Genomic DNA, 27072 nt, shown 5'->3' on the forward strand with positions numbered 1-27072 from the left:
CACTGATGAAGTTCCCTTAACAGGTTCATACAAAAGCAGACGACTACATCTACCACATGGAAATACGGGCGCATGACTGCCACACTGTGTGTAAGAACACACACTAAAGTGTCAGACTTTTTTAAGAGTAAACAAAAGACCATATTATAGATGTATCAGACTTGTTTATTCCTTAGAAAAATAAGAGTGTATTGGACAATGATGCTTTCAGTTTTTACAAATATCATTCATAAATAAAAACACAACTATCTATATAAATGCCTCTGTTTAGATAAGTCAGAATAGAAAGCTATAATTTTAACTCAAATTACACAATATAAAAATACACAGCTCATCCACACTGCTAGAATACCCTCAAACAAACTCATTTAAAGATAGGATGTCCCCCACTTTTTCATCATTATTATAAATACAATATTACATTTGTCCTTATTCTCTTTTATGATCGTTCTTTTTTCAAGACTTAAAATGTAGTATTTGTACTTTTTGGAATTTCTGATAAATAGATCACAATTTAGTGTGAAATTCATAGATTCTGTGACAAACCAACAGTATTTATTTACACATTCACATATAGCACAATGTGGTGGTCAAGTATTAATGACAGTAATTAACAAACTTAAAATACTAAGAAAATCACCATTTTAACATTGCTTTCTGACAGGATAATTAATGCTTTATGACAAGCATCAAGTAGAACAGAAACACATATTTACAGACAACTTCAGAAAAAAGCGTATCAATTGTTTTGATAGGCTTTCTGTATTATTTTCACCCTCATTGTAGAAATGTTTTCGTTGTCTAAATTTAATCAATGTGCTGATTAAAGAAAAGACAATATATTAATAGTAAAATTACATGTATTAGTTAAGGTATACGTGTGTGTGTATCAACTAATCAAAACTCAGGTTGTGAATTAAAGCCATTTAAAAGGCAAACTGAAGATAAAAATAACGTTACTTAAGCTGTCTTTCGTAAACTGCAAATCCCAAGCTGTGTTTTGCAGCTCTAGTAAGATCCAACAGACAATTCAACATGCTACTTTTGTGATTTTTTTTCTCCTTCTGCCTCTTTTTCACATGTCAATTTTGGTGCCTCTTCACCGACTACATAAAATAGGACTCTGATCATCAACACCTCTCCTAGGAGAAGTCAAATGAGTTTGATGAGGTGTCGAATATTATTTTCCATTTTACTTTTCTATATTTACCTGGTCCAACAACACTCTTAACCGTGTAGTTTTTCTTCCATCTTTCTAGGTTGTTTGTTTTCACCCGGTCATCAGGGTACACCGAGGGAACTGGCCCTGGATCAAGGTGAACTGTGTGCTTATGTATAAAATTATCGTAATTTGAGGGTTTAGAATGTCAAACATGTTATACTAAAACTAACCAGGGATTCAAAAATTAACACCGTTTTAAAGACGCACTTATCCGAGCTCACGGTGGAATCTACAACGGCTGTGTACTTTACTGAATCCCGCACTAGTTGAAGGGAAGAAACACTGGCACTTCATGTGGTCAGAGCAGCTGAAATGGCCTTTACAGGAGTTTTAACTTCCTGATTTTGGTCTGGATTTTGAAGGGGAATGCTGCTGGGATTTTCACACTGTTCATCTACCTTTAGGGAAGTAGCGTGTTCTTGATGATTTTTGATCTCTTCGGCAAATCCTAATGTCCTGCTCTCCCCAGAAGGCTGAAATGGCCTCTGCAAATGAACCAGCTGTTTCTCTGCTTCGGCTTCCTGTTCGCGCAGCAATCTCTCCACCTCTACCTCAAGCTCCAAAGTCTCCTCGTCAGCTTGTACATCCAGTTGTTGCATCAACTCTTCCAACTTCTTGGCCTTGCGGAGCTCATTTTGCTGTATGATTGTACAGAGGTGTTCGGTGAGCTGCTCTTTAATTTCAGTCTTGCGCTGCAGATCTAGCTTTGCTGTAACATACTCTGCTTCAGCCCTGTCAAAGCGCTTCCTGTAGGGACATGTACAAAGATTGGTCCATTGGTTTTCCACTTAAGAAGATATTCAAAGGAGGGCCTAGAAACAATAATTAAACTCCAGAATTGGAAAAAAAAAAAAAGAAGTATAATGAAGATATGGATACTAATATTTTATCCACACTTGTCCTACACGTCAGACAAACCAGGCTGTTGCTGCTGAAACGTTTACAACATTCACATTTGGACCCTCCTAATATAACGACATTCTTCCGCATTCATTTCCTCTTCCCGAAGCTGGGCTTGAACGTAAGCAGGCTGAGAGGTTAATCCAGTGGTAAGCTAGCTCTGGTCAGGGACAGCCCTGATTTGCAGTTTGTCAATTTCTGTATTAGAAATACTACCACCACCACGGCCAATTTCAGGCTGTTAATGTGACATCACTGACTGCAGAATTGGAAAGAGATACACAAAATCTGCTCTCATGAACCAGTGCAACCTAGCTCCAGCACACAACTGGTCAAAATGTGTGAGAGGTAAAACAGTAACAGAAGGAAAAAGTAGAAAAATCTGCATCTCTTGATTAACGGATTAGAAAAGGAAGAATTTTGGTGGAGAAGGATATGGCAGTGGTTGCAAGGCGAATGTAAATACTAGGTGAGGCAAGAAGCAAGCATCAAGCAGAACAGAAACACTTCAGGACAGGTTTAGGAAGGGTTTCTCAATCTTGGCACTATTGACAACTTGGACCGTATCATTCTGTTTTGGGGAGCTGTCCTGTACATTGTAGCAGTGCAACAGCATCACTGCTTTTCTCCCACTCCCGCTGGTAGCACCCAATACTTGTAATAACCAAAAAGGTCTCCAGATGTTACCAAATGTCTCATCAGGGGCAGGAGACTCCCTGAACTAACCCTCAGGGGCAGGAGAATCCCTGGGTTAAGTCGTTCTCTCTCTATTCTGCAACAATAGACTACTGTTAGACTTTGATTAGGGCATTTTATCTATTTACATATATATACAAACTGCAAAGGTAGGCAACAGCCAATTTCAGAAGTAAAGTAATTCTACTGGGGAAGTCACCCTGTGATCTCTCTTTTTTTTCTTTTGTATTAGGTTGACACAAAAAGAAAAATTATCATAGGCTGGTTCATTGTCTTTTGCCTTTTCCATATAATTTGTTCCTTTTTTTCTTTTATTTTTGGCCAGGAAAAGAGACTGGCCCACATTTATCAACTAATTATTCAGTTTAATAACCACTAACAGTTGGGAAAGCCATGGTGCTTTACCTGTTATGACTGCCTACATTAACTCAATGTAGTAAATAATTTCTGGTACTACAGTTACAGCAAAACAGAAACAGTTATATCTCCTAATGTAAGATTCTCTGTCTTGAAAAAGAATATAGTGAAAAAATGAAAGGCTTTGATTTTAGAAAACCCATGGTTCAAAACCTGCCTTAGCCATTTACCGTGTATGTACCTGTTTTGGTCAAGGCCTTTTTTGGATGTAAAGAACAGATACCCAGTCAAACTAGCTCAGGTGAAAAGTGGGTTTTATTGTAGGATACAAGAGGCAACCTCACAGGCATGTCATCAGAATCAAAAGCTATTCTCTTTAATGCTTAGAAACCACAGTTTCTCTCATTTTGGCTTTCCAATCATACTCACAGCCCAATATGGCCACCAGCTGTGGCTCTACATCAAAATCACTTCACTCAATTTCTGAGTGTTCCAATTGCAGGGGGAGGATCCAGGTTGGCTTAGCTTGGCTCATATCAGTTTGAACAGAGCTCTTAGTGTCCAGCCATGCCATCAACCCCTACTTAGCCTTTGGATTAAATGTTCTGGAGTCAGTAGTCCATCTCTGTTCTAATCAGGTGTGCCCCACCGTCAGCACCATGAGTACAAAACACAGCTAGGTTCTTAAGGAAGAGGCTGGAGAATATATGTGCAATGTCTGAAAATTCCAGTATAGTGACCCTTGGTAGTATCTTCATCTGAGTTTTGGTTTATTTGTAAAATGGTGATGATAACTATTACTTCACAGGAATGTTAAGGATTAAACAGTATAAACAGGGCAAGTGTCTCACCGAGTGCCTCAGAGGCACTCAAGGAACAGAACTTCTTCAGAGCACCAGAATCAAAAAGCATTGCTAGTGTATCACTAAACGCGTACTGTATCTAAAACTAAAATTATACAAAGTTAAAGACTCGATGTTTATACTTAAAAATTGTTGTTTACATAATGTTCATTTACCGTTTTTAATTTAACTGTCATCTAGTAAATAGAAGAATGAGAAAACCAGCTGTTTTTCGATTATTCTCTATGTTAAAAGAATTGTTCCAAAGGAGCTTTGTTGACATGTGAATCCCTTATTTCCACACTTGGTAACATATTCTGTTTATGAATGTTCTTGCATCAAGCTTCAGAGCTCTGACAATATTCTCTACAGGTATATGAATATCTTGCCCCTTCCCCCAACTCAAACCTCCCTTCTGTGGTCTGGGGTCTCCCTCAGCCAGCCAGAGTCAGTTAGTAAAGATTTACTGACTGGGCTCATGAATGCTGAATTGAAATTAAATTTGCAAATAGGTCCCTAGGTTTCCATTGATCTTTCACCCTGGATAAATCACTGAAGATTTTGCATTTTGTTTATTTATTTAAAATTCTTCTGGCTAGAAACATGCATATATATTCTTGCAAAGAGTGATTTATGTTTGAAATATTGATTAATTTCACCAACTGCACCATGAGCCGGAGGGTCAGGTGGATAATACCAAATCAGAATATGAGGACATGTTTTGGAAGAGAATAATAAGAGCATTATATATAACACAGTAAGATAAATTGAACTGGAAATGTAATTACAGAATTGTTTTGTTATTTTAAAGGGACATCGAGTGATTTAATGAATGTTATTTAAAGGATTCTAGAAACTGTCTCTTGGTTTGGTATCCTGAAATTTTTTAAGAACTAATCATTAACCCCTGGCATGCTGTTAGGTTCCACTGGTCCACTTTTAGTTTTCTGGCTCCTTTTCTGAGCAGTTCTAGCTATTTGTAAGGATCAACATATCAAAGCTTTTATTCTAAGGAAGGACAGTATAAAACTACATTTTGCAATTATTATATGGGTCCACTGGATCCTTTTATGTATCTGAGATACATTACAGGACTGTTGAGACAGGATATATTGTCCCTTTATCTTGAAACAGTTTGCCATTTTATCACCCTGGGAATTATTTCCTTATTACTCATCAATTATTCCATTTATGCAGAAAAAAAATTAATTAGAAAACAGAGAATGATGGAACAGCCTAAAGGCTGATGCCACAGTGAAATAAATCATCGTTTAGTTTCCTTATTGTGTTGTTCAAAGTATTACATCATCTTTCAAAAAGATATTAAAAAAAAGACTAGAAACACCATATCTGTAATCTGTTATCAGCTTTCACTGAACACATTCAGAATTAGTACTTTTCATTTTCTGCCCACAGTGACAAAGCAGAGAAAGCTGACAGATGAAGACATTTTGCAACTATTAGACACATCAAAAGACAAATGTTGTGGCAGGCTAAAAACATGACTACCCATAGATATTCACTTCCTGATCCCCAGAATCTGTGCGTATGACCTTATATGGCAAAAGATGTGATTAAGTTAAAGATTTTGAAAGGAGTTTATTCTGAATTATCCAGCTGGACCCTAAATACAACTGCTTGTATCCTCTTAAGAAAGAGGCAGAGGAAGTTTTGTGGAAGAGGAGGAAGCAATGTGACGACAGAGGCACAGAACTGAGTGGTGCAGCCACAAGCTAAGGAGTGCCTACAGCCACCAGAAACTGGAAGAGGCAAGGAATGGATTCTGCCCTAGAGTCTCTGAAAGAAGACTGACCCTGCCAACACCTTGATTTCAAATTTCTGGCTTCCAGAAATGTAAGAGAATAAATTTTTGTTGTTTTAAACCACCCAGTTTGTGGTAACTTGTTATGGCAGCCCTAGGAACCTAATACAAAGGCCGAAACAGACAGCCTAGGTTCTAGATGGTGAAACCAATCACATATGTGAAATCTCAAGAGTATGAGACTTCAGAAAAAGACATCCTAGATGAACTTTCTTAAACTCAGTCAATGAATGAAAAACATATTTCTAAGGATAAAAAGGGAATGTTATTCTCATAGAGTTAATAATTCTAACAGAAAGAACTAGATTACATAGTATTTTACAAGTACTTGGATCATCTTGTGCTGTGAAAGGATGTAACTGCATTCTTTCAGCTTTTTATAAGGTTGGGAGTCAAATGTTACTTGACACAAAGAAGTCTGCTCTGCTTACATTCTTATTAAAATTTTTAATAAAGTTAATAATCCCTATTATTTTTACTTCTGTAAATTACACATAGAACATTTATTTACATATGTTACGTGTATGCATGTGTATGCATACATGTTAATGGGAGTGTCTATTAAACATAGATGGCAAACATGGATTATAGTTTTTCCTGGTCCATGAAGGGTCAAAGAACTGTTTTACACACAGCCACTCTGTTCCACAAGCTGGTCTATGCAGCATACGGCAACCTGGTAGTCATAGATGCGAACAGCAGCAGTAACTCAATTTGGTTCACTCAAAGTGCTGGTCTCCTACTCTAACAGTGCTCTACAGAAGCCAATTTAAAAGCAAATTCTGGCCTGTTCATTATCTAAGAACCTTTTGTGGACACTGCACTGTACTATAAAACTACAGTATTATTTTTATTTAAAAAAAAAATCAAGGAACTCTCCAATAGAAACTGGCTGCCCTGGGGATTAATTACCAGTAGAAATCTAAACCACCATATTATATCACCAATATCTAATTTCTCGATAACCACAGATATAAATTTAGGAAATGCTGTCTTAATCTTATGCATAAACAAGATACAATGCCGGTTGTAGTCACAATTATCTATGGCTTCTCTTTGATTTATCACAAGAGCTTAGATTTTAAAAAATAGCCTCACGCATACAATATGGATATTACAACTATGTCAATATCAGTACCATGAGAAACTGCCACCTTTAGTTTGTTAAAAGATGTACAATTTTATGTAAAATTTTTTTACTATGTAAAAATTTACTAAAACTTCATTAAACACATTTATATATTATGGGATATTTTCTTCTTTAAACAGTAATCCCACCTTCTTTGTGATTCTCTGAAGACTAAAACTATGACTTTTTTTTTTAATGTTCAGTTAGCCACTGTATACTATATCATTAGTTTTTGATGTAGTGTTCAATAATTCATTAGTTGCATATAACACCCAGTGCTCATCACAACATTACTTTCAACATACAAACACATCCTTCTCCAGCCTCCTCTAGGACAGAATTAAAACATAATGAGATGATTTTCTGTTAAAATATCCATAATAATCTGAATTATTCATATAAAGGGCTACAAAGGCATAAGAATGTTTCTCTGGTGAATGTAAGTTACAGAGAATAAAATATGCTAAAAATCTAGGATTAGTTTTATCTTAATAAAATCTTGGTTATCTCCTTAATGAACTGATTAATAGGAATCTGGAACCTCCAGTTATCAGCTACTGATGGCATTAATTTAAGCAGTTAATTAATAAAGGCAACCCATTAAGTCTAATAGCATATGGTCAAACAACAATTACAAAAATCACAAGGACACCACAAACCTCTTTCTTAATAAACAGTGAATTAAAAACCACAATCAAGCATTTCCGCTTTATTAAATTGTTATATAAACATTCTGATGCTGTGGTTTACCCTGGACTAATGAGGCATTCTGATTGATTTCTAGTGTTACAGAGAGAGATGCAAAACTCAGTCATTAACACGGCATTCCCTTGTGAAAGAAGACAAACCAGGATGATTAAAGCAACGCTGAAAGGACTGAAAGCCCTGAAATTGGACCTAATTTTTTGCCCTTTTATCTGCTTGCAAAGTTCATGTAATTCTTTACATGTGCTAGTTCATTTTAAAAATACTCCATGATGAATTTTTCACTAAAAAAAAGCCAATGGTTGAAACCAAGGAAATACATGATAGCAAACTATTATATACAGAATACAATCGAAAAGAAAAAAAGAGGAAAAACTTCAAGCTTTCGAGACAGAGTGGTATCTTCTTTAAAATACTCACAGGCTTTTTGAAAAAATAAACCAGATCTTCTTTCTTTGATGAAAACTGAAATGAGAACTAGGCTAATCTCTAAGGACCATTTCAGATAATCAAAATTTCTTAACAGAAAGAGTACAGACTTGGTGTTAGAGTAACAGAATGTGGGGACAAGTCATTTAGACACTTAAGAGTCCAAACATTACACAGCTGATGGTCTGGCAAGAAAGACTAAAATGTAAATACATAATGCAAAAAAAGCTCTAACAGGAATATAAACAAGGGTGCGGCAAAGTTAAGAAGACTTCAAGAAGAGATGCTTGACTGAGTACAAAATACAGATAAATAGAGTACCTAATGGTATTGTTATGAGGCTTCAATGACAACATACCTGAAAGCTCTTGGCCCAAATAGCAATAAACATTAACTTACTCTGACTCCTGGTTCAGTGTTCTCTCAACTCACCGAGCATATGAATATTCGAGGCTGGCCTGATCAATCCGGTTTCTGAGGATTCCAATGTCAGCTGACACCATGTCATCCAGAGCCTGTAACTCCTTTTGAATCCGCTTTAGTTTCAAGGTCTCTGCTTGAGTTCTTTTAGATCTAGAAAAATGAGTAAAAAAATAAAGACATTTTAAAATCACATATCTATACACAATATAAGTGAAAAAAGCAACCTACTGTATATACAATATGGTTTTAATGTATAATTTTCAAAAATTAGAAAAAAACAGTACAAATTGAAATAAAACAAATCCTGGCTACATTTTGGTGTATCTCTTAAGACTGCATTTGTGGGGGCGCCCGGGTGGCACAGCGGTTGAGCCTCTGCCTTCGGCTCAGGGTGTGATCCCGGAGTTATGGGATCGAGCCCCACATCAGGCTCTTCCGCTGTGAGCCTGCTTCTTCCTCTCCCACTCCCCCTGCTTGTGTTCCCTCTCTTGCTGGCTGTCTCTATCTCTATCAAATAAATAAATAAAATCTTAAAAAAAAAAAAAAGACTGCAGTTGTGCTGCTTTCCCTTATTATTCCAATACACAAAGGAAAAAGTAAGATTAAAAAAAAAACTAATAGTTCACTTATAGGTCTATATTCATTCCGTGAGAACGAGAATAAGCACTGGAAGAATATATCTGTATTCTCTTTTACATCCAACAAAGCTTTCTCAATTTCTACCCTTAAATTCTTGTTAAGCCCATTTTCATTTGTCTGATAATTTAGTGGACAAAAGAACTGATGCCTGCATTAAACACCATTTCTTTTTGTTTTTTTAAACACCATTTCTTTATATGTCTATTTGGTTTTAACCTTTTTAGGACTCATTTCCCCCGAACTTTTATTACTTTGATTCTTGTTTTTTAGGCAATACTACAGGTCCTCAAAATTCCTTCTGGGGCTCAAAACCAAATATTCTTTTTTTCCCTTTGTTTAAAAGCACATCCAACCTCAGTCCCCTCACCACCCCCAAATACTGAAGAAACAGAATAAACAAACACAAAAGCCAACCTTCAATCTGATTTCACTTATTTCAGAATTTCATACCCTTTCTCACAGAATAAAACTCCCCCAGAAAACCACTATATTGCAACTTACATTCTCCTGATTTCTACCCGTTACGTATTTTCCCTTGTTTTCTGCCTACAAAAGTTAACAGTATGATTCTTTGACTTCAAGTACTTCACTGGCGCATTTATTAATAATCTAATCAGGTTATATTTCCTTACATTTCTGCTTGTACCAATACTTTGTCTTCAATCAAATGCATGTAAAGAACAAGTGCTGAGCCTATAAATCTTTTTGTAAAATCCCCAGTGAACGGCCTCCCCAACCACTTCCAAACTGAAGACTACTGAAGTGATTTCCAAAATCACTTTTCACTTATAATAATCACATTGTTTTTTTTCTTGAAACGTAAGTTCAGTAAGTTGCATATTTCGTATGTTTAATGAAAGATCAAGGTGGACTAGCTGGAGAAAAAAAATCATCATTTTCAAATATATATATCCCTGACAAATAAAATTCTGAATGACTCTTATATACCTACCTGCCTTTCTCTCTAGCCCTGTCCCTTCCCCTCCCCCGAAACATACGCCAGCTTCAATAACCAATAGTTTTGCCAGGCTTTTCTGGAGATCTGAAAAGAAAATGCCAAGAATACTCGCTTGCATTTCATTCTCACTATTCTCAATCATTGCTTCATTGACTAAGCTCAGTTTCCTAAGGCCACAGCACACTGGAAATTACAAACTAGAAGGGCAGAAAGAGTGGGTGGGTGGAAAGTGGCTCAAACGGGAATGTTGCTGTTGGAGGCCAGCACAATGTAGTAAAGGAAAAGCGATTGCCGACAAACTGACACTGGGAGGTGACAGGAAAATCAAAGTGCACATAATATAGCAGAGCGCTCACAATGGTGACCTTGAGTCACTGATGAAAGGTTTTATCATGTATCAGTGGGAGCAGGTAAATTATTCAAGAAAAATGTCCATGGAACACACAATTAAGATTTCTGGGAGTGGAAGTCACTTATGTGTAATAAATAATCTTACTCTTCTACATGTCACATGATTAAAGCCACCCCACGTCAAAATTAAAAACCTGCATTTGTTGCTAATGCACTTATACTAATGGTTATTCACCGCTTCCTTAGAGTGTGCAGATGGTTAAAATTGAAAACACCGAGGCTGATTCTGAAGTTTTAACTGCACCTGTATTCACAAAGTCAGTACAATTTAGGCTTACAAAGTCCTCCTTAATAAACAAACATTGGAATTTCAGTATCATTTATAAAGCATAATTTGTTTAGTTAGCTTTAAAAGTAACGCTGTAGAGGGGTGCATGGCTTGCTCAGTCAGCAGAGTATGTGACCCTTGATCTCGGGGTTGTGAGTTCAAGCCCCACAATGGGCATGTAACCTACTTTACAAAAAAAAATTAAAAAGGAATGTTGTATAGAAAATGTCAATTTATCAAGAGACAAGGGAAAACAAATATAAAACATGACAGAACTGATCACAGGTTACAAACAACCCTCCTAGTTCAGGTGCCTCACCTTTCAGCAATAGCTTTAGCCAAAAGAGCTTTCTTACGTTTATTTTTCTCTTCCATTAACCGTTGTTCTTGCTGGAGGACTTCCCAACGAGATTTTTCTTGCCTAAGGAACAAAAAAAGTATAAAAATGAGTTTCTGAAACCCCATCCTACACCTTACCAGTCTCAGTCCCCTATGTATAAAATTTAATCAACCAGATTATGTATATTTTCTTTCAAAAACCCTCTTAAAAGAAACCCATCTGCAGCTCATTATTTTGTTCTAATAGGAACAAAGATTATGATTCGAAGTAAAGAAGACTTACATAAACTGGCCCTTTGAAATCCATTATATATATATATATAAAATCTAGGAAGCCACAAACTGGAAGCCAGAGTACATGGCATTTCTTAGGAGAATAAAGTTGTATAAGTTAATTATGTATTATATGCAAAATGGAGAGTAAAATAAATTGATATGTAGCTAATGTCATGTTCTATCTTTTAGAGTTTTCTATAATGAAAGTCTCTACCATCTAATACCCTCAGGACAACAACCAATGTTTATTTCATTCATTTTTTTTTTTCAATTTGCTCACTTCTTTCCAGCTTTCAAACATTTAAACAGAGCCCCACAAAGTGCCGGGCTACCGAGAAACTTCAAAGATCTGAAAACAGCCTTCTACCTGTTCAATTCTGAAAGACACAGATTAAAATTTCCCATAAATTCAACAACTTGATGTCAACTCAAACAAGGTCACAACAAAGCTATTTATTCCTTTTACTGTCATTTCTTATGGCCATCGTTATCAAAATTCTCTAGTCCCAGACCTGTAACCACTTCCAAATTTATCATTTTCTTCCCATTCCCACAGCCTCCATCTGGTGCTGGCACTGGTCTGCTTCCATTTTCACTATCGTGCGTATCTTCTCACCCGGCGCTGAAGTTCCAGCACAGCCAGCGCCCTCCCCAGAATGCGCAGCAACGCTGACACCCGCATTTTCTCTAGCCATTGTTTTGATCAGGGCATCTGTCCCTCAGAGGCCTTGGTGATACACGACTGCATCGGGGAGCTCGACAGACAGGAACCCTCAGCTTCCACATCCTTCTTCACCTCCCTCATTCTCTACTATTCTCTGGCCTCACTTTTGCCTCTTCCAGAGAAGTGAGATGCTATCTTTGAGCATTCTGTAGGATAGAGCTTTCCTTTCCTCTTCTTACAGGCTCAGAATTCCTCCTTTTCAATGACAGTTCCTGAGACTGCATGTCTTTTATGAAAATCTTCCCAAGTACCTAAAATAAAAATTATCTTCCTAACAACAATCTAAATTGTCCAGCTCAATTTAAACCCACCCTCCCCTACTTGTCTCAGGTCTGTGCTGGTAAAGTACATTTAAAGACATTTAAATATATGCACTTGTTCCATGTTGTTCTCATAATTCATGTGACTTTTTATCTCTTTGATTTCTTGGTTATGAACTCATTGCACGGAATCTGGATCAGAGAAATCCTAAGATACTGTGAAAGACTCAGAAAATGGAAAACAGAAACAAATGCCATCCTGATAAATCAGGAGGAAACAAACATGAGTGGATATTAAAATATAAGCTATAGGACAAATATTCTGAGAATTCACAAATGATAGAATGGCAATTTCCATAAGAATGTTTCTAAACTAAATTCTGGAGGTAGTTTCTAATATAAGCACATTAAATATAGAATAAAAAGAAATCTAATGATGGAGCTGAATTGTTTTATTAGTCCTCTCAATTTCCTCACTTTCAACTTTCCTTTGACCATCCTTCATATCTCTTCACAAAAACCCTTCTCTGGGCCAATGGAGATGTAGTCTGGAAGGTGAAGAAGGGGTTCAATATGGGGGTGAAGTGAGTACTACACATAAAAACTAATTTTCGTGAGGGTAAAGGGCAGAAACTTTGGATCCAGAAAGACCTGTATGTGAACCCCAACTCTGCTACTTATTAGCTATGTATTTGCTCTGGGAATAAAGTTATCTTTTCTGAGTCCAAGATATCTCATCTATACAGTGAAATCATGAGCAGGTACTATAAGCTGTTGCAAAGACTAAGCAACGTAACATGTACAACAAGCCCAACACTGACTGGCTTACAATACGTTTAGGGGGTAGCTACTCTTTAACAGATTATCCATTACACTTCTAGGATAGAATATAAAAGAGAAAATGTTAAAACCATTATTTCTTCAAAGTCTAATGGAGAAAAAAGTAAAATGGAAAAAAGTCTCATGGATATATAGACTTACTAACAATTCCACTTTCTTTTTTTCCATTTTGCAATCTGGCTTTGGGGGCAGAACCTCGATGCTTTTGTGACTATCATGGGCATTCTCGAGTCCCAGTTCCCTTGGTTGACTTTCAATACCCTGTGGTTTTCCATCACCAACAGGAGAGGTGAGTGTAAGAGGACTAGGAGGAACAGGGAGAGAAGAATGTGGTTTAGAGCTATTAAAGCTTGATTTTGGTGCAGAAAGCAGCTGCTCTGGAGGTACTGAGGTTGATCCATCTTGAAGTCCAAGTTTTTGGCTTTGCTCTTGAAGGGCTTTTTCTCGCTGAAGCTGTTGTCGACTTTTCTTCACAGGAAGACGCCGCTGTGGTTCAAATGGATCTGTGTGAAGAAAGAGAATGGAGAAAAATTCCCTTGTGTGAGCAGCAAATAATTAGAATTTCTCTAAGAAAATAAAGCATTAACATTAAACTTTGATGATAATTCTACAGGGTTTCTCCCCTCTTCTCTACCATGAAAGCCCAGGGAAAAACAGCCATCTTCCTGTAGCGTTTTTCTCCAATCATACTGTTAATATTTAACAAAAACTGTCCCAACTCAAAATTTACCTTAAAAGAAGTCCATTTGTCTGTTGAGTTAGACCTCAGAATAAAAAGCAAGGTTTCTTTTTCAACTTGAATTCAGAATTGCCTCAAGAATCAACTACTTTGACCAAACAAAGTAGACAAATGAATTCTGGATAGGTCTTAAATTTGCTTTATGATTCTATCTGCTCTCCTGAAATACAATGGTGCTCACATTTACAGATGGGCTGCACCTTTCTTAAATAACAGCAGATCTTAGGCCAATTTTATACACAGGTAGATGTTATACATAAAGTATAACTGAATGAAATCTATTTCCAGGAATGCTAGTTAACCCTCAATTGTTAGCTTTCATCTTCCACAGCAGTGCAAGGTTGTGTTCCCCAAAGTCAGTTAGCCATTAATCGAAATATGTAAGCTAATTTTAATAGCAGCCTAAGCAAACCTATAGAGGAAGATAAAACAACTGGGAGAAATTTTTTTAAAAAGCACTATAAAATAAATAATACCCCTATTATACTTTTTGGGTTGTCCATGCCAGTGTTACCCTTGTAAGACTGAATACCAGAGAATTTACTCACATTCACACTATATTTAATAAGATCTGTAAATGGTATTGTTTACAAAATACCTGGGAAATGAAATTGTGGTAAGTCCTTGTAAACGAACTCAAATAGGGCTTTTAAAATTCTGCATGTTGACTTCTGAAGCAACACAAGCCTAGTATTTAAATCTCCTATAGGAGAATTAAAAGCTCTGGAGTCACAATTCTGGTACTACTTTTGTCCAGCTCAATAATCTTAGGCAAGTCAATTAATTATTCCATACCTCAGTTACTTCATTTGTCAAAGGGGTTGAAAATTTACCTGCTCCACTTAATTCATGGAGTTGGTGTAAGGATTAAATGAGATAGGTAAAGAAAATATATTTTTTTAAAGATTTTATTTATTTATTTGACAGAGATAGAGACAGCCAGCAAGAGAGGGAACACAAGCACGGGGAGTGGGAGAGGAAGAAGCAGGCTCATAGCAGAGGAGCCTGATGTGGGGCTCGATCCCATAACGCCGGGATCACGCCCTGAGCCGAAGGCAGACGCTCAACCGCTGTGCCACCCAGGCACCCCTGTAAAGAAAATACTTTTGAAAGATACATGTACCATTGAAGGTAAAATGTTATTATTGTTGACTTTTGCCAGAAACACAAAGTAGCCTCCTCTATTTTAGGACAGGAACTTATTCTAACCACTGATCTTTATGCACACCATCAGAAAATGCCATTGAGCCTGTTTACTTCCCAGTTACACTCACTTAGCTGAATTAATAGTCCCTATGAAAACCAGTACTGCAGCTTCCATTCTATTTTGTATTTTCACAGAACCTGTGTATGAGATTAAAAATGCTACAATAAACAAGTAACAAATAATAAACCAAACAAGACACAAATCAGGCCACTTAAAAATAGAACGTATGATATAAAAACTCCTGGAACTAATAAGCCATTATAGCAAGGCTGCAGAATGCAAGATTAATATACAAAAGTCAAATGCTTTCCTATGTAACACCAACAAACAAGTAGAGTGTGAAATTAGAAACATGATACCATTTGCATTAGCACTAAAAAAAAAATGTAATCCTTAGGCATAATTCTAAGAAAGAAAGTACAATATCTATAAAGAAAACTACAAACTCTGATAATGAAATCAAATAACTAATTGGAGAGATATTCCATATTCATGAATAGAAGATTCAATACTGCCAAGATGTCAGATCATCCCAATTTGATCTACAGATTCACTGCAATCCCAACCAAAATCCCAGCCAAAACATTTTGTGCATACTTTCACAATAATTCTCGGGTTTATATGGATAGGCAAGAGACTCAGAATAGCTAACATAATATTGAAGAACAAAACTAGAGGACTGGCATTACTTGACTTTAAGTCTCACTATAAAGCTACAATAATAAAGACAGTGGGTATTAGTGAAAGAATAGACAAACAGGCCAATGGAACAGAACAGAGAGCACAGGAATAGACAAAATGCCCGACAAAATAGAAGAACACAGAAACAGGTTCATATATGTACGAAGCACTGGTATATGACTGAGATAGCATGGCCTATCAACAGTAAAAGATGGAATCATTCAATAAATGGACTTGAGGAAAAAATTGCTATATGGAAAAGATAAAATCAGATCCATACCTCACACACTATAAAAATAAACAAAACACTCTCCAAATGGATTAAGGACTTAATGTCAAATCAACACTTTAAAATTCTTATTAGAAACACATTTCTTTATGCAGTGTTTTGAAACTGTTGTAGCTTATAATAAAAATGATTGTTAAAAACTCTTAATTGAACATAAGGATTAATATCTTATGGTAGGGTGCTACCACCTCATGGTAGGGTACTAAATTCTTACACAAAAATGTTGATAAATTTGATCATTTTAAAATTAAATACTTTGTTTATCAAAAGGTAAAAATTAAAAGATAAGTTACAAGCTAGGAGAAGATATTCAGAGGAGAAGAATATACCCGGCAAAGAGCTAGTATCGAGAATAAATAACTCATGAATATTTTCTTTAGACATTGACAGCATTGTAGCGGCACTGTTTTTTTAATTTCCAGTTCTTTAGTATGAAAAAAGTCATACATCAAATACATGTATGTGTTATAGACACATAACCAACCTGTATGATTAAAAATAGTAACATTTTAACAAATAAAATATGACTATAATAGACATAACTGCTATTTAATGATAGACATGTTAAGCTCTCTTTTGGAACACACAAGATAATTGTATTTATTACCCTCCAAATCATATTACTTGCTTTTGATAAATGAAATATAAGTATGAATGACGCCTATCATTTACTGATGGAAGCACTTAGTTGCCAATGCTCAATTCTCAATCTTTTTCTCCTCATGCCATGGTGAACTAAATGACAGCACCAAAACACAATGTGAAGTAATCATGTGGAAAAGAGTGAACTTGTGAAAAAGAAATCTTTATTATTTTAAACAATTGATATATTAGGGCTATTTGTTACTGTAGCGTAATTTATCTCAACTTGATTTCATTATTATGAATACTTTTGAAATTCCCTATGTATTTGCCCCTTCCTGATAATATTCCCTTGCCTCTCTACTATCCTATATTTTGATGTACTATGTTCCCAAAAGAATATACTTGCTTTGTATGATTTTGATCTTCTACAGATGGTATCAGCTTGTTCCTCTGCAACTTGCTCTTTTTCTGCATTACATTTGTAAAATTTACACGTTAATGCATGTGGGTATACTTCATATATTCCCACAGCAATATAGCAGCCCACTGGATGGTTATTATTACAATTTATTTATCCACTTCTTTTAATGAACACTTGGTTTGTTCCCAGCTTTTTAATATTATAAATAAGAATACTAAGAACAGGGGTGCCTGGGTGTCTCAGCGGGTTAAGTATCTGCTTTCAGCTCAGGTTGTGATCCCAGGGTCCTGGGATTGAGACCCACATCAATTCCGCTCTGCGGGGAGTCTGCTTCTCCCTCTCCTTCTCCCTCTGCTTGCCACTCCCCCTACTTGTGTGCTCTCTCTTCCTCTCTATCTCAAATAAATAAAATCTTTAAAAAAAAAAAAAAAGAATGCTAAGAACATTCTTGATCTTTCCTAACGTGCATATGGGTTTCTCTAGAGTACTGTCAGGCTTACTTTTGCTGGCAACCAACTCCATCTTCATGGATTACTTAATTATATTTTTAAGGTTGGAGAACAACTGGAAGGAGCCTTAAAAATTAAAAATCCTAATTTTCTAGTTTTACAAATGAGAAATCCAAGGCAAAAAGATTGAGGGGCAGAACTAGATCTATATGCCAATCACTGTGTTTGGCTATCAGTGTACAAAGATGCTAAATAGGGTGGACACAGACTAGTGGTTGGCGTCTATGCTCTAACATCTCACTATGGAATGACAGGCCTTGAAGCCAATGTCCTTCCAGCCCCTCTTTATCCCAAATTGCAGAGATATTTAGAAATGTACTTCTACATAATCAATCTACTGTTATAATTTAGTCTATATTAAGTCTTCTTTTCCTTGGCAAACTCACCTCTGCTAACACATAATCTCTGTGAAATCTTCCCAAGCTCCACCCAACCCCCAGCACAGTCAGGTTCCTGCTAGCTATATAGCAAGCTCTTGTAAATTATCTATTATCCATTATATTCAGTTTGACTCCTCACTAGACTATCAGCTCTTTAAAGGCAAGGATGATGCCTTGTTCATCTTAGTATGTGTAACACAGAAGCTGATACCTCTAACTTTGGGTCAGACCAGAAGCAGGAATACTTGTACTCTGTACCTTCAAATATGTGAATGAATGTTCAAAACACAGAGCAAAAGAATTTGAGAACATCAAGCTAGACAGAGTCAATTAACTACACGCTGTAGTGTAACTTTTATGATACAACTTCTAAAGGCCTCTAGACCAGTCAAAAATTCCTCCATCCATATAATCTACACTGGCCCTATGTTACTACTTTATTTCCTTTTCCACTTGTCAGCCTTAGATTATTTTTACATCTATGCTAATAATGCACAGACTTACCTGTGCAACATCCAATTTGATCACAAACTCCAAAAAAAGCACACCAGGGTTCATTTAATTTTCTCCCAAAGTATATAAATTACAGTACTCAGAGTGATGTAGTGTGCACGACCAGATCTCCATACAGATTTTCATGAAATTTCAACCACAAACAAATATACCAAGAGTTTCTCACCAAATAAGAGCAAAATTATTTCCTTCATTAAAAGAAAACAAAACAGTACAAGTTCCAGCCAGGGAAGCACAAAATTTTAGCTTACAACACAGCCAACAGGTATAATTTCACATGTAACCTCTCAAAAACTCTTGGTTCTTCTCACTCTGAAGACTTATAATTACATAAGTCATCTGGCAACCAGAAGTGAATGCAAGACTCCAGATGTATTACGAAAAGCATGGTCCTTTTGCGTTTATTCAGATCTCCGTGCTCCCTTCTTCCCAACCATTGTCAACTTCGATAAATTCATCACAATTCTAATGGGTTTGTGCCCCTCCTCCTCCTTCTACCCGACCCCAACTCCCCAGCCATTGATTTATGCAGTAATCTTCCTATAGAAAACATCTAGGCTGTAGGCTCACTTCCTCTCCCAAGTCCCATTCCTTTCACAGGAAAAAATCAAATTCAAATCCCTGAAACGGAATCCTGAACTTTCTTCTCTAAAAGAAGAGGCCAGTCCCTTGGACTCGCCCCTCCCGCCCTGGCTCCCAATACGTCCACCTCTGGAGCCCCTCAATCCCCTCCTCCCATTATAGCTCCTTCCCCCAAAACCAAAACATTACCCTCTTTCCCGCCCCCTTCCCCCTCAAAAGCTGCAGCCCCGCCCCTTCCCCTCAACAGACCCAACGATTAAACCTCTGCCGGCACGTCCCGTTACCTTTAGCCTGCTTTAGTCGCCTCAGCTCCTCCTCAGAGAAGCCGGCCCAACCCCGCGCCATCCGCCTCGGCTGCCAGCACCCCCAGAACTCCCAAACCTCGGAGCCCCGACTGCCAACACGACTACTCAAGCACATCCGGGTTCTTTCCCGGCCGCGGTCGACCAACCAATCAGCGCTTCGAACTCTGGCTACAAGGCCCCCTCTCGCCCGCTGCAGGGCCCGGCTGCTGTCGAGTTGCCTCCGGCGGTGCCGGAAAAACTGCCTTAGGAAATCTCGGCCGCGGAGACATTTAGGACCTTTGAACTGAGTCTGCTGGCTCTCCCTGTGTCCTAGTCTCGTTGGGTTAAGAGTTTCACGAGGTAAGGGGAGTAATGGCGATAGGATGAGGGTGCAAATAAACAGGCAGTTAGGAAGTGGCTACAAGTTGGTGGCGGAAAAGAGCGGCCGCAACTGCCTCCCGGGTGCTCTGGGAAGAGACTGGGGCGGAGCCTTCTCTTTGCGCGGTTGGGGGGGTGGCGTTCGCGGTCTGTGGAGGGCTTTTTAAAACTGCGCTGGGCTTATCCTGCGAATTGACTCAAGAGAACGTTCAGAGTTAGGCCTTTAGTTGTGAAGACGCATTTCAGAGGGCTGGGGCATAATAATGGGAAGCCGGGTCTCCCAAATAACCTGCTTGTGGGTTGTTGCCATGATGTTTTGTGAATGATTCTCGCATATCTGTAACTTTTCTCCTGAGGGATGCCTTAATCTACTTAAAAATGATCTCTCATCAGTTTTTCATTCAGAGAAGACAATGTAAAACAATGTCGGCGCTGAGGTGTGGGGAAACACTAGGCTTTTCTCTCCTGGAGTCCTAATTTCATTGTTTGGTTCGACTTTGAACACTCGTCTGCGCTTGCATTTTCTCATTTCAAGCGAAATTAAGATGCAGAACACGTGTAGATCGAAACGATTTAAAAGAGACAAGTTACTCTGTTTTTCATGATTCTCATTATATTGCATTAAAAAAAAAACTCATTATTTTGGCTTACATTTCAAAGTCCCAAGTGTGACTTTTGGCTTTGGTGTACCAATATTTTTAAACAAATTGAAATGAAGTAGACTGAAAATAAAATGCCACACCAAGAAAAGAGGTGGAATGAGTATTTCAGGTTTAGATAGGTGACCAGAAGGTGAAGGATGTTTGGAATTCCTCCTGACACCTTGAACTTTTAAAAGTGATTTCTGAAATTTAAGTCTGCACAAACAATTCATTTTAAATGTGGACTTGTTTTCCCTAACAGTTGAAAATTAAGTGCAATTTAAAAGGATTGGCAAGACAGCTCCTCCAGGTTTGGGACATGGGCTAAATATTTTGAAGAAACAGATTATCTAGCAGATGGGGATCAGTACCAACGGTAATTAACTCGGTTTCCCATTTACAAGCATCAGCCATGTAGTAAAAATGAAGCACCCTGTATGCCTCGTGTTAAATTTTATACATAAACTTCTTTATTTTAGCTCTGGGTGAATTTCAAGAATTATCAATATCCTTAATAGAGATGGATATTATGGTATTTTAGAAGGTTTTGCATCAGCCCTGAATGAGAACCAAAACGTGAGATTATATAGTAAAAAATAACATCTGTATAAAATTACAATTTCCAGTTTGCAAGGTTCTAGCTCTTGTTTCTGTTGGCTTTCCCTCGTGGTGACTGGTTTCTTCAAATGATGTAATATTTTATTGGGAGCTTAGCTTCAAAGAAGTTTTTTGCTTTGTGAAAGTCCTCTGTATCTTGGGTTGAGAGACTGTCTTTGCAGATTGGTTTTGCTGGGTGCTAGAACTTTCAGTTGCTTTAAATCAAATTTAAAGTAATTTTTTCAACTTGTGATACAGATTTGGATCTCTCCCCCACATATGATCAGGGCTCAGGTTATCAGTAGGCCAAGTTTTTTCTAATTCTCTGTTATCACATGGACCGTCCTTTCCAGTCTGTGAACTTTATTTCAGTGATCTTGTCTTCAAATGTGTACAGGACTCCCAACCCCCAGCACTTATATTCAGGTAGACTTCCCCTTGGGTTTGCTTTCTACACCTCTTTTTGATTTCTTTTACGTTCTAGGATATATTTTTTCTTTTTTTTTTTTTCCCTAAAGATTTATTTATTTATTTGGGGGGGGGGAATGGGAGAGCATGAGAGGGGGGAGGGACAGAGGGAGAGAGTGAGGGAAAGAGGCAGACTCCCCTCTGAGTGTGGAAACGGGATGCAGGGCTCAATCTCATGACCCTGACTGAGATCATGACCTGAGCAGACATCAAGAGTTGTAGGCGCCCCTATATTTTTTCTTTTAAATAAAAATATATTTTATGTTTTTCAGCAGTTTTATGTGTTTATGGCAAAAGGGGATCATCTGTGATAACTTAGATCCTTATATTCCCTCCAGTTGATTCTCTACCAGAACAACTAGAGGTAATCTTTTAAAAAAATGAAAATCTAATGTGTGTAGTCTGGTTAAAACTGTAAAATGACTTCCTGTTGCACTTTAAATAAAATACCAGTTCCTATGTGAGCCTGTGTGATCTGACCCCTGCGTACCTCTCTTAAGTGATCATTAGGCTTATCTTTCCCTTTACTCCGTAGTCCCTACACTCCAGCCAGATTGACTTTCTTTGGAGGTTTGGAACATGTCAGGCTCTCCCCCTACCAACTACTGCCCTACACAGGGCTTTCCCAAATGCTGTTCTATTTGGCCATAATAATCTTTCCCTTGTCAGGCTGGTTCTTTTTGCTTCAGATTTTGACTTGAATGTCCACTTAGACTTTCAACGACCACCCTATCCAAATAGCACCCCTCCCACACCCCCATTTCTGTGTTCTTTATTACTTTAATAATACTAATTACAACTCTTAAGTAATTTGCATTGTTTGCTTGCTTGTTTATTTTCTATTTCCCTCTATTAGGTAACAGCTCGGTAAGATCAGGGGATGCATCTTTTATTCAACCAGTGTATAACAGAATGTTTGATGCCTACTGACCTTTCAAATAAATGTTGAAAGAACCTTTCCAAGTTAAGTATTGAGATGAAACATTTCCACATTTCATGTATTCTGAGATTCCTTTTTAGTATGGATTTCTGTGATGGTAAACAACATTAACCCCATTCATTACTTATTGCTAGTTGCAGCCATGGACTCATTGGTTAGTTAATAAAAAACTAAAAATAGGTTGAGAAGAATCAAGATGCCATTTTATTTTTTTAAATAAAGGCTTAAAATAGTATTTCAACAGTATTCTGCAGTTTTCAGTATATGGATTTTGCACATCTTCTGTCAGATTTACCCCCAAATAGTTAATAGCATGACCTATTGTAAATAGCACTTTTAATTCAATATTCAATTTCTGTTTGTATCTACTATATAGAAATAAAATTGATTTATGTTTGTTGATCAACCATGATAAATACACTTATTAGTTATAACAGCATTTTTTAAGGTAGATTTAATTGGATTTTCTACAGGGGTGATCATGTCTGCAAATAACAATTTTATTTCTTTCTTTTGAATCTGCATGCCATTTATTTATTTTCTTGCCTTATTGCACTGGCCAAGACCCACTAGTATAATGTTGAATAGAAATGAAATTGAATACCCTGTCTTGTTTCTGATCTTAGGGGAAAGCATAAAGTCTTTTACCATTAAATATGGTGTTAGCTTTAGGTTTTTCGGTAGATGCTTTTTATCATGCTGTTGAAATTCCTTTCTGGTCCCAGTTTGCTGAGAGCTCTTAACAGAGATGGATAATGGATTTTCTTGCATGCTTTTTCTGGGTCTGTTAAGGTGATGATAGGATTTTTCTTTTTTAGATTGTTATTGTGGTGAGTTGCATTGATTGACTCGTGTTACACCAATCTTGCATCCTGAGATAAACTTTACTTAGACATAATATATTACGCTTTTTATATATTCTTGGACTTGGTTGACTAAAACTTTGTTTAGCATTTTTGCATATGTTCCTGAGGGATACTAGTATGTGATTGTTTTGTGTGATGTCTGCCTTGTTTTGGGATCAGGTTAATACTGGTCTCACCAAATGAGAAATATTTTTTCTTTTCAATTTTCTGGAAGACTTGTGTAGCTTTGGTATTATTTCTTCCTTATATACATGGTAGAATTTACCAGTGAAACCATCTGCAGTTTTCTTTGTGGGAAACTTATTAACCACAAATTGAATTTCTTTGACAGATATAGAGCTATTTAGATTATTTATTCTTGAGTGACTTTTCATAGTTTTTCTTTCAAGATATTTGTTTCTTTATATATATATATATATATATATATATATATATTTTTTTTTTTTTGTTATATTAGTCACCATACAGTACATCCCCAGTTTTTGATGCAATGTTCCATGATTCATTATTTGTGTATAACACCCAGTGCACCATGCAATATGTGCCCTTCTTAATACCCACCACCAGCCTATCCCAATCTCCATCTAAGTTGTTGACTATATTGGCATAAAGCTGTTCATAATATTTTCTTAGTGTCCAGTAAAGGGTTCACTTAGAGGGTTTGTGATGGTCAAACCCTGCACATTTCAAAGAAAGGAGTAGCCATTGACTGGCTCCTGGGAGAAGACCTCTAAACCCTTGGAATGTCCTGTGTGATAAAATTGTCTTTATATACCTAGGGCTTTTGTGCTTATCAAATGGCTTATGCTATGTAATTTATGGTGAATGCCTGCTTTTGTCTACCTGGATTCCTAGGCCGTGCTTTATCAGTTTGATCTCTGGAGGGGCTAGAGACTGGGTAGCTAAAGTCAGTCATATGAGTGTTCCATGCCTGCATGACCGTCCAATAAGAATCCGAGACAACAAGGAGCTTCCCTAGTTGATGATATTTCGTATGTGTTGCTGGGAGAATTAAGTGCAGTCTGCACAATTACACTGAGAAAGGACAACTGGAAATTTATATCAGATTTTTTTTTTCTGGACTCGTCTCTAGATGCGTTTTGCCTTTGCTGATTTTTTTAAAAGAATTTATTTATTTATTTATTTATTTATTTATTTATTTATTTATTTATGAGAGAGATTGAGAATGCACAAGCCAGGGGGAGAGGCAGAAATAGGCTCTTTGCCAAACAAGAAACCTGACGCAGGCAGGGCTCGATCCTAGGACCCTGGGATCAAGACCTGAGCCTAAGGCAGACGCTTAACCAACTGAGCCACCCAAGCACCCCATTGCGTTTGCTGATTTTAATTGTATCTGTTCATTGTAATAAACTGTAATTGTGAATATAACAGACTGAGTATTTCTAGTGCTAATTATCAAAACTAAGCGTGGCGTGGGGACCCCAAACGCCTACATCCTTTTAATGACTAGGTTTTTTACTGTATCACTTCTGTAATTCCTGATATTGGTAATTTACATCTTGTCTCTTTTTCTGATCACTCTCCTTAGAGGTTTATCAATTCTATTTTTTTTTAAACAACCAGCTGTTGGTTTTACTGAATTTCTCTATTTATTAGTTTTCTACATTTGTTATTTCTTCTCTAATCTTTACTATTTTATACTTACTTTGGGTTTCCCTTGCTCTTGTATAAAGTAGAAATTGAGGTCTTGATTTAAAACCTTTCTTCTTTTCTAAATAAATGTTCAGTGCTATAAATTTTCTCCTCTGCACTGCTTTAGCAGATTCCCATGAATTTTGATGTATTGTTTTTATTCCTTTCCTTCAATTCAAATTTTTAGTTTTTTCAAAAAAGTTCATCTTTTAGTTACTGATTATTTAAAAATCTGTTGTTTAGTTGAAAATATTTAGATTTCTAGAGACCTCTGATTTATTTTCAATTTAATTCTGTTGTGATCAAAGAAGAAGTCTGTATAATTTGAATGCTTTTATATTTAATGAGACTTGTTTTATGCCCCAGAATGTAGTCTCTTTTGGGAAATGTTTTGTGTGTCAATAAAATGAATGTGTATTTTATTATTGTTAGATAGAGTGTTCTGTTAGTACCAATCAAGTCAATTTTGGTTGATTGTGATTTTTAAGTCCCCCATATCATTACTGGTTTTTTACTTATTTATTTATTTATTTATTTATTTATTTATTTATTTATTTATTATTTATTTATTTATTTTTAAGATTTTATTTATTTATTCGACAGAGATAGAGACAGCCAGCGAGAGAGGGAACACAAGCAGGGGGAGTGGGAGAGGAAGAAGCAGGCTCATAGCGGAGGAGCCTGATGTGGGGCTCGATCCCAGAACGCTGGGATCACGCCCTGAGCCGAAGGCAGACGCTTAACCACTGTGCCACCCAGGCGCCCCTGGTTTTTTATTTAATCAATTGAGAGAAGAGAATTGAAATTTGCTACTGTAATTCTGGATTTGTCCATTTCTTTTTGCGCTTCTGTCAGTTTTGCTTTATGTGTCTTTTTTTAAAAGATTTTATTTATTCATTTGAGAGAGAGAGACAGAGACAGAGAGAGAGCCTGAGCAGGGAAGAGAGGCAGAGGGAGAAGCAGAGGAAGAAGCAGAGGGAGAGGCAGAGGGAGAAGCAGATTCCCCACTGAGCTGGAAGCCTGACATGAGGCTCCATCCCAGGACCTGGAGATCACGACCTGAGCCAAGGACAGACGCTTAACCATTTGAGCCATTCAGGTGCCCTGCTTTATGTGTCTTGAAGCTCTGTTATTAGGTGTGTAAACATTTAAGATTGTATGCCTTGTTGATTATTTGATCCACTTATTACTACTATAAAATCTTCCCTTCTTTTGCCTGATAATATTAGTCTGAAATCTTAGTCTGATATTAATATACTAGTCTAGCATTCTTTGATTAATGTTAGCTTGGTTTTTCTTTTTCCTTTTCTTGTTTTTTTTTCTTTACACTTTTAACCTACTTGTAACTTTCTTTTAGGCAGCACATAGTTGGTCTTGCTTTTCTATCTAATCTAACAATTTCTGCCTTTTAATTGGTCTGTTGATACCATTTACATTTAATGTGATTATTATGTTTAACATTTAATGTGATTATTATGTTTAGGTCTTAAACCTCTAAGCTAAACCTAAAATCAAAACAAAACATTCCAGTCTTTGCTGTTTTTGTCTCATATGGTGTTCCCTTTCCCTATCTTCCTTTGTATTCTTTTTTTTTTTAAAGCAACTTGAGTATGATGTTTCATGGTGTACTTTTCTTCATATTTCTTTCATATTTCTTGTGTTAAGGTTATATTGATGTGTCGAGTTTTAGTTTTCATCAAATTTGAAAATTTTCTGGCTATTATTTCTTCAAACATATTTTGCATCTTCTCCACTCTCTTCTTTGGGGACTTCCATTACATGTTTGTTGACCACTTGACATTTTCTTATTGTTTCCTGATGCTCTTTTCATATTTTACTATTTTTTGCTTCATTTTGTATAGTTTCTATTGCTATGTCTTCAAGTTCACTAATATTTTCTTGTCTAATGTCTAATTTCTACTAATTCCATTTGGTGTGTCTTTTTCATCACAGACATTGTAGCTTTCATCTATAGATGTTCAACGTGGGTCTTTTTTTTATATCTTTAATGTCTGTCCATACTTTTTGAACATGTGGAATATAATAATGATGTCATTATTAATTATAATTAATGTCATTGTCTCATGATTCTAACACCT

The 27072-nt window shown here is 36.8% G+C and overlaps 1 protein-coding gene across 2 annotated transcripts; it reads right to left on the reverse strand.

Annotated features, from left to right (window-relative positions):
* Positions 1 to 132: 132 nt before the first annotated feature.
* On the reverse strand, positions 133 to 19590 carry GORAB (golgin, RAB6 interacting). 2 transcript variants are annotated; one of them, XM_045797767.2, is made up of 5 exons: positions 19431 to 19590; positions 13386 to 13743; positions 11121 to 11222; positions 8535 to 8675; positions 133 to 1969 (listed from the first exon to the last, which is right to left on the reverse strand). In XM_045797767.2, the coding sequence occupies exons 1-5, from the start codon at positions 19564 to 19566 to the stop codon at positions 1513 to 1515; spliced, it is 1194 nt and encodes a 397-aa protein (XP_045653723.1). In that variant the 5' UTR covers positions 19567 to 19590; the 3' UTR covers positions 133 to 1512. The 2 variants fall into 2 exon arrangements, with proteins under 2 accessions (XP_045653723.1, XP_045653733.1); XM_045797777.2 differs by lacking the exon at positions 19431 to 19590 and having other exon boundaries at positions 13382 to 13518.
* Positions 19591 to 27072: the final 7482 nt, after the last annotated feature.

The sequence above is a fragment of the Ursus americanus genome, chromosome 2, assembly GCF_024610735.1.
Source record: "Ursus americanus isolate L20-20 chromosome 2, mUrsAme1.1.p, whole genome shotgun sequence".
Taxonomy (NCBI): Eukaryota; Metazoa; Chordata; class Mammalia; order Carnivora; family Ursidae; genus Ursus; species Ursus americanus.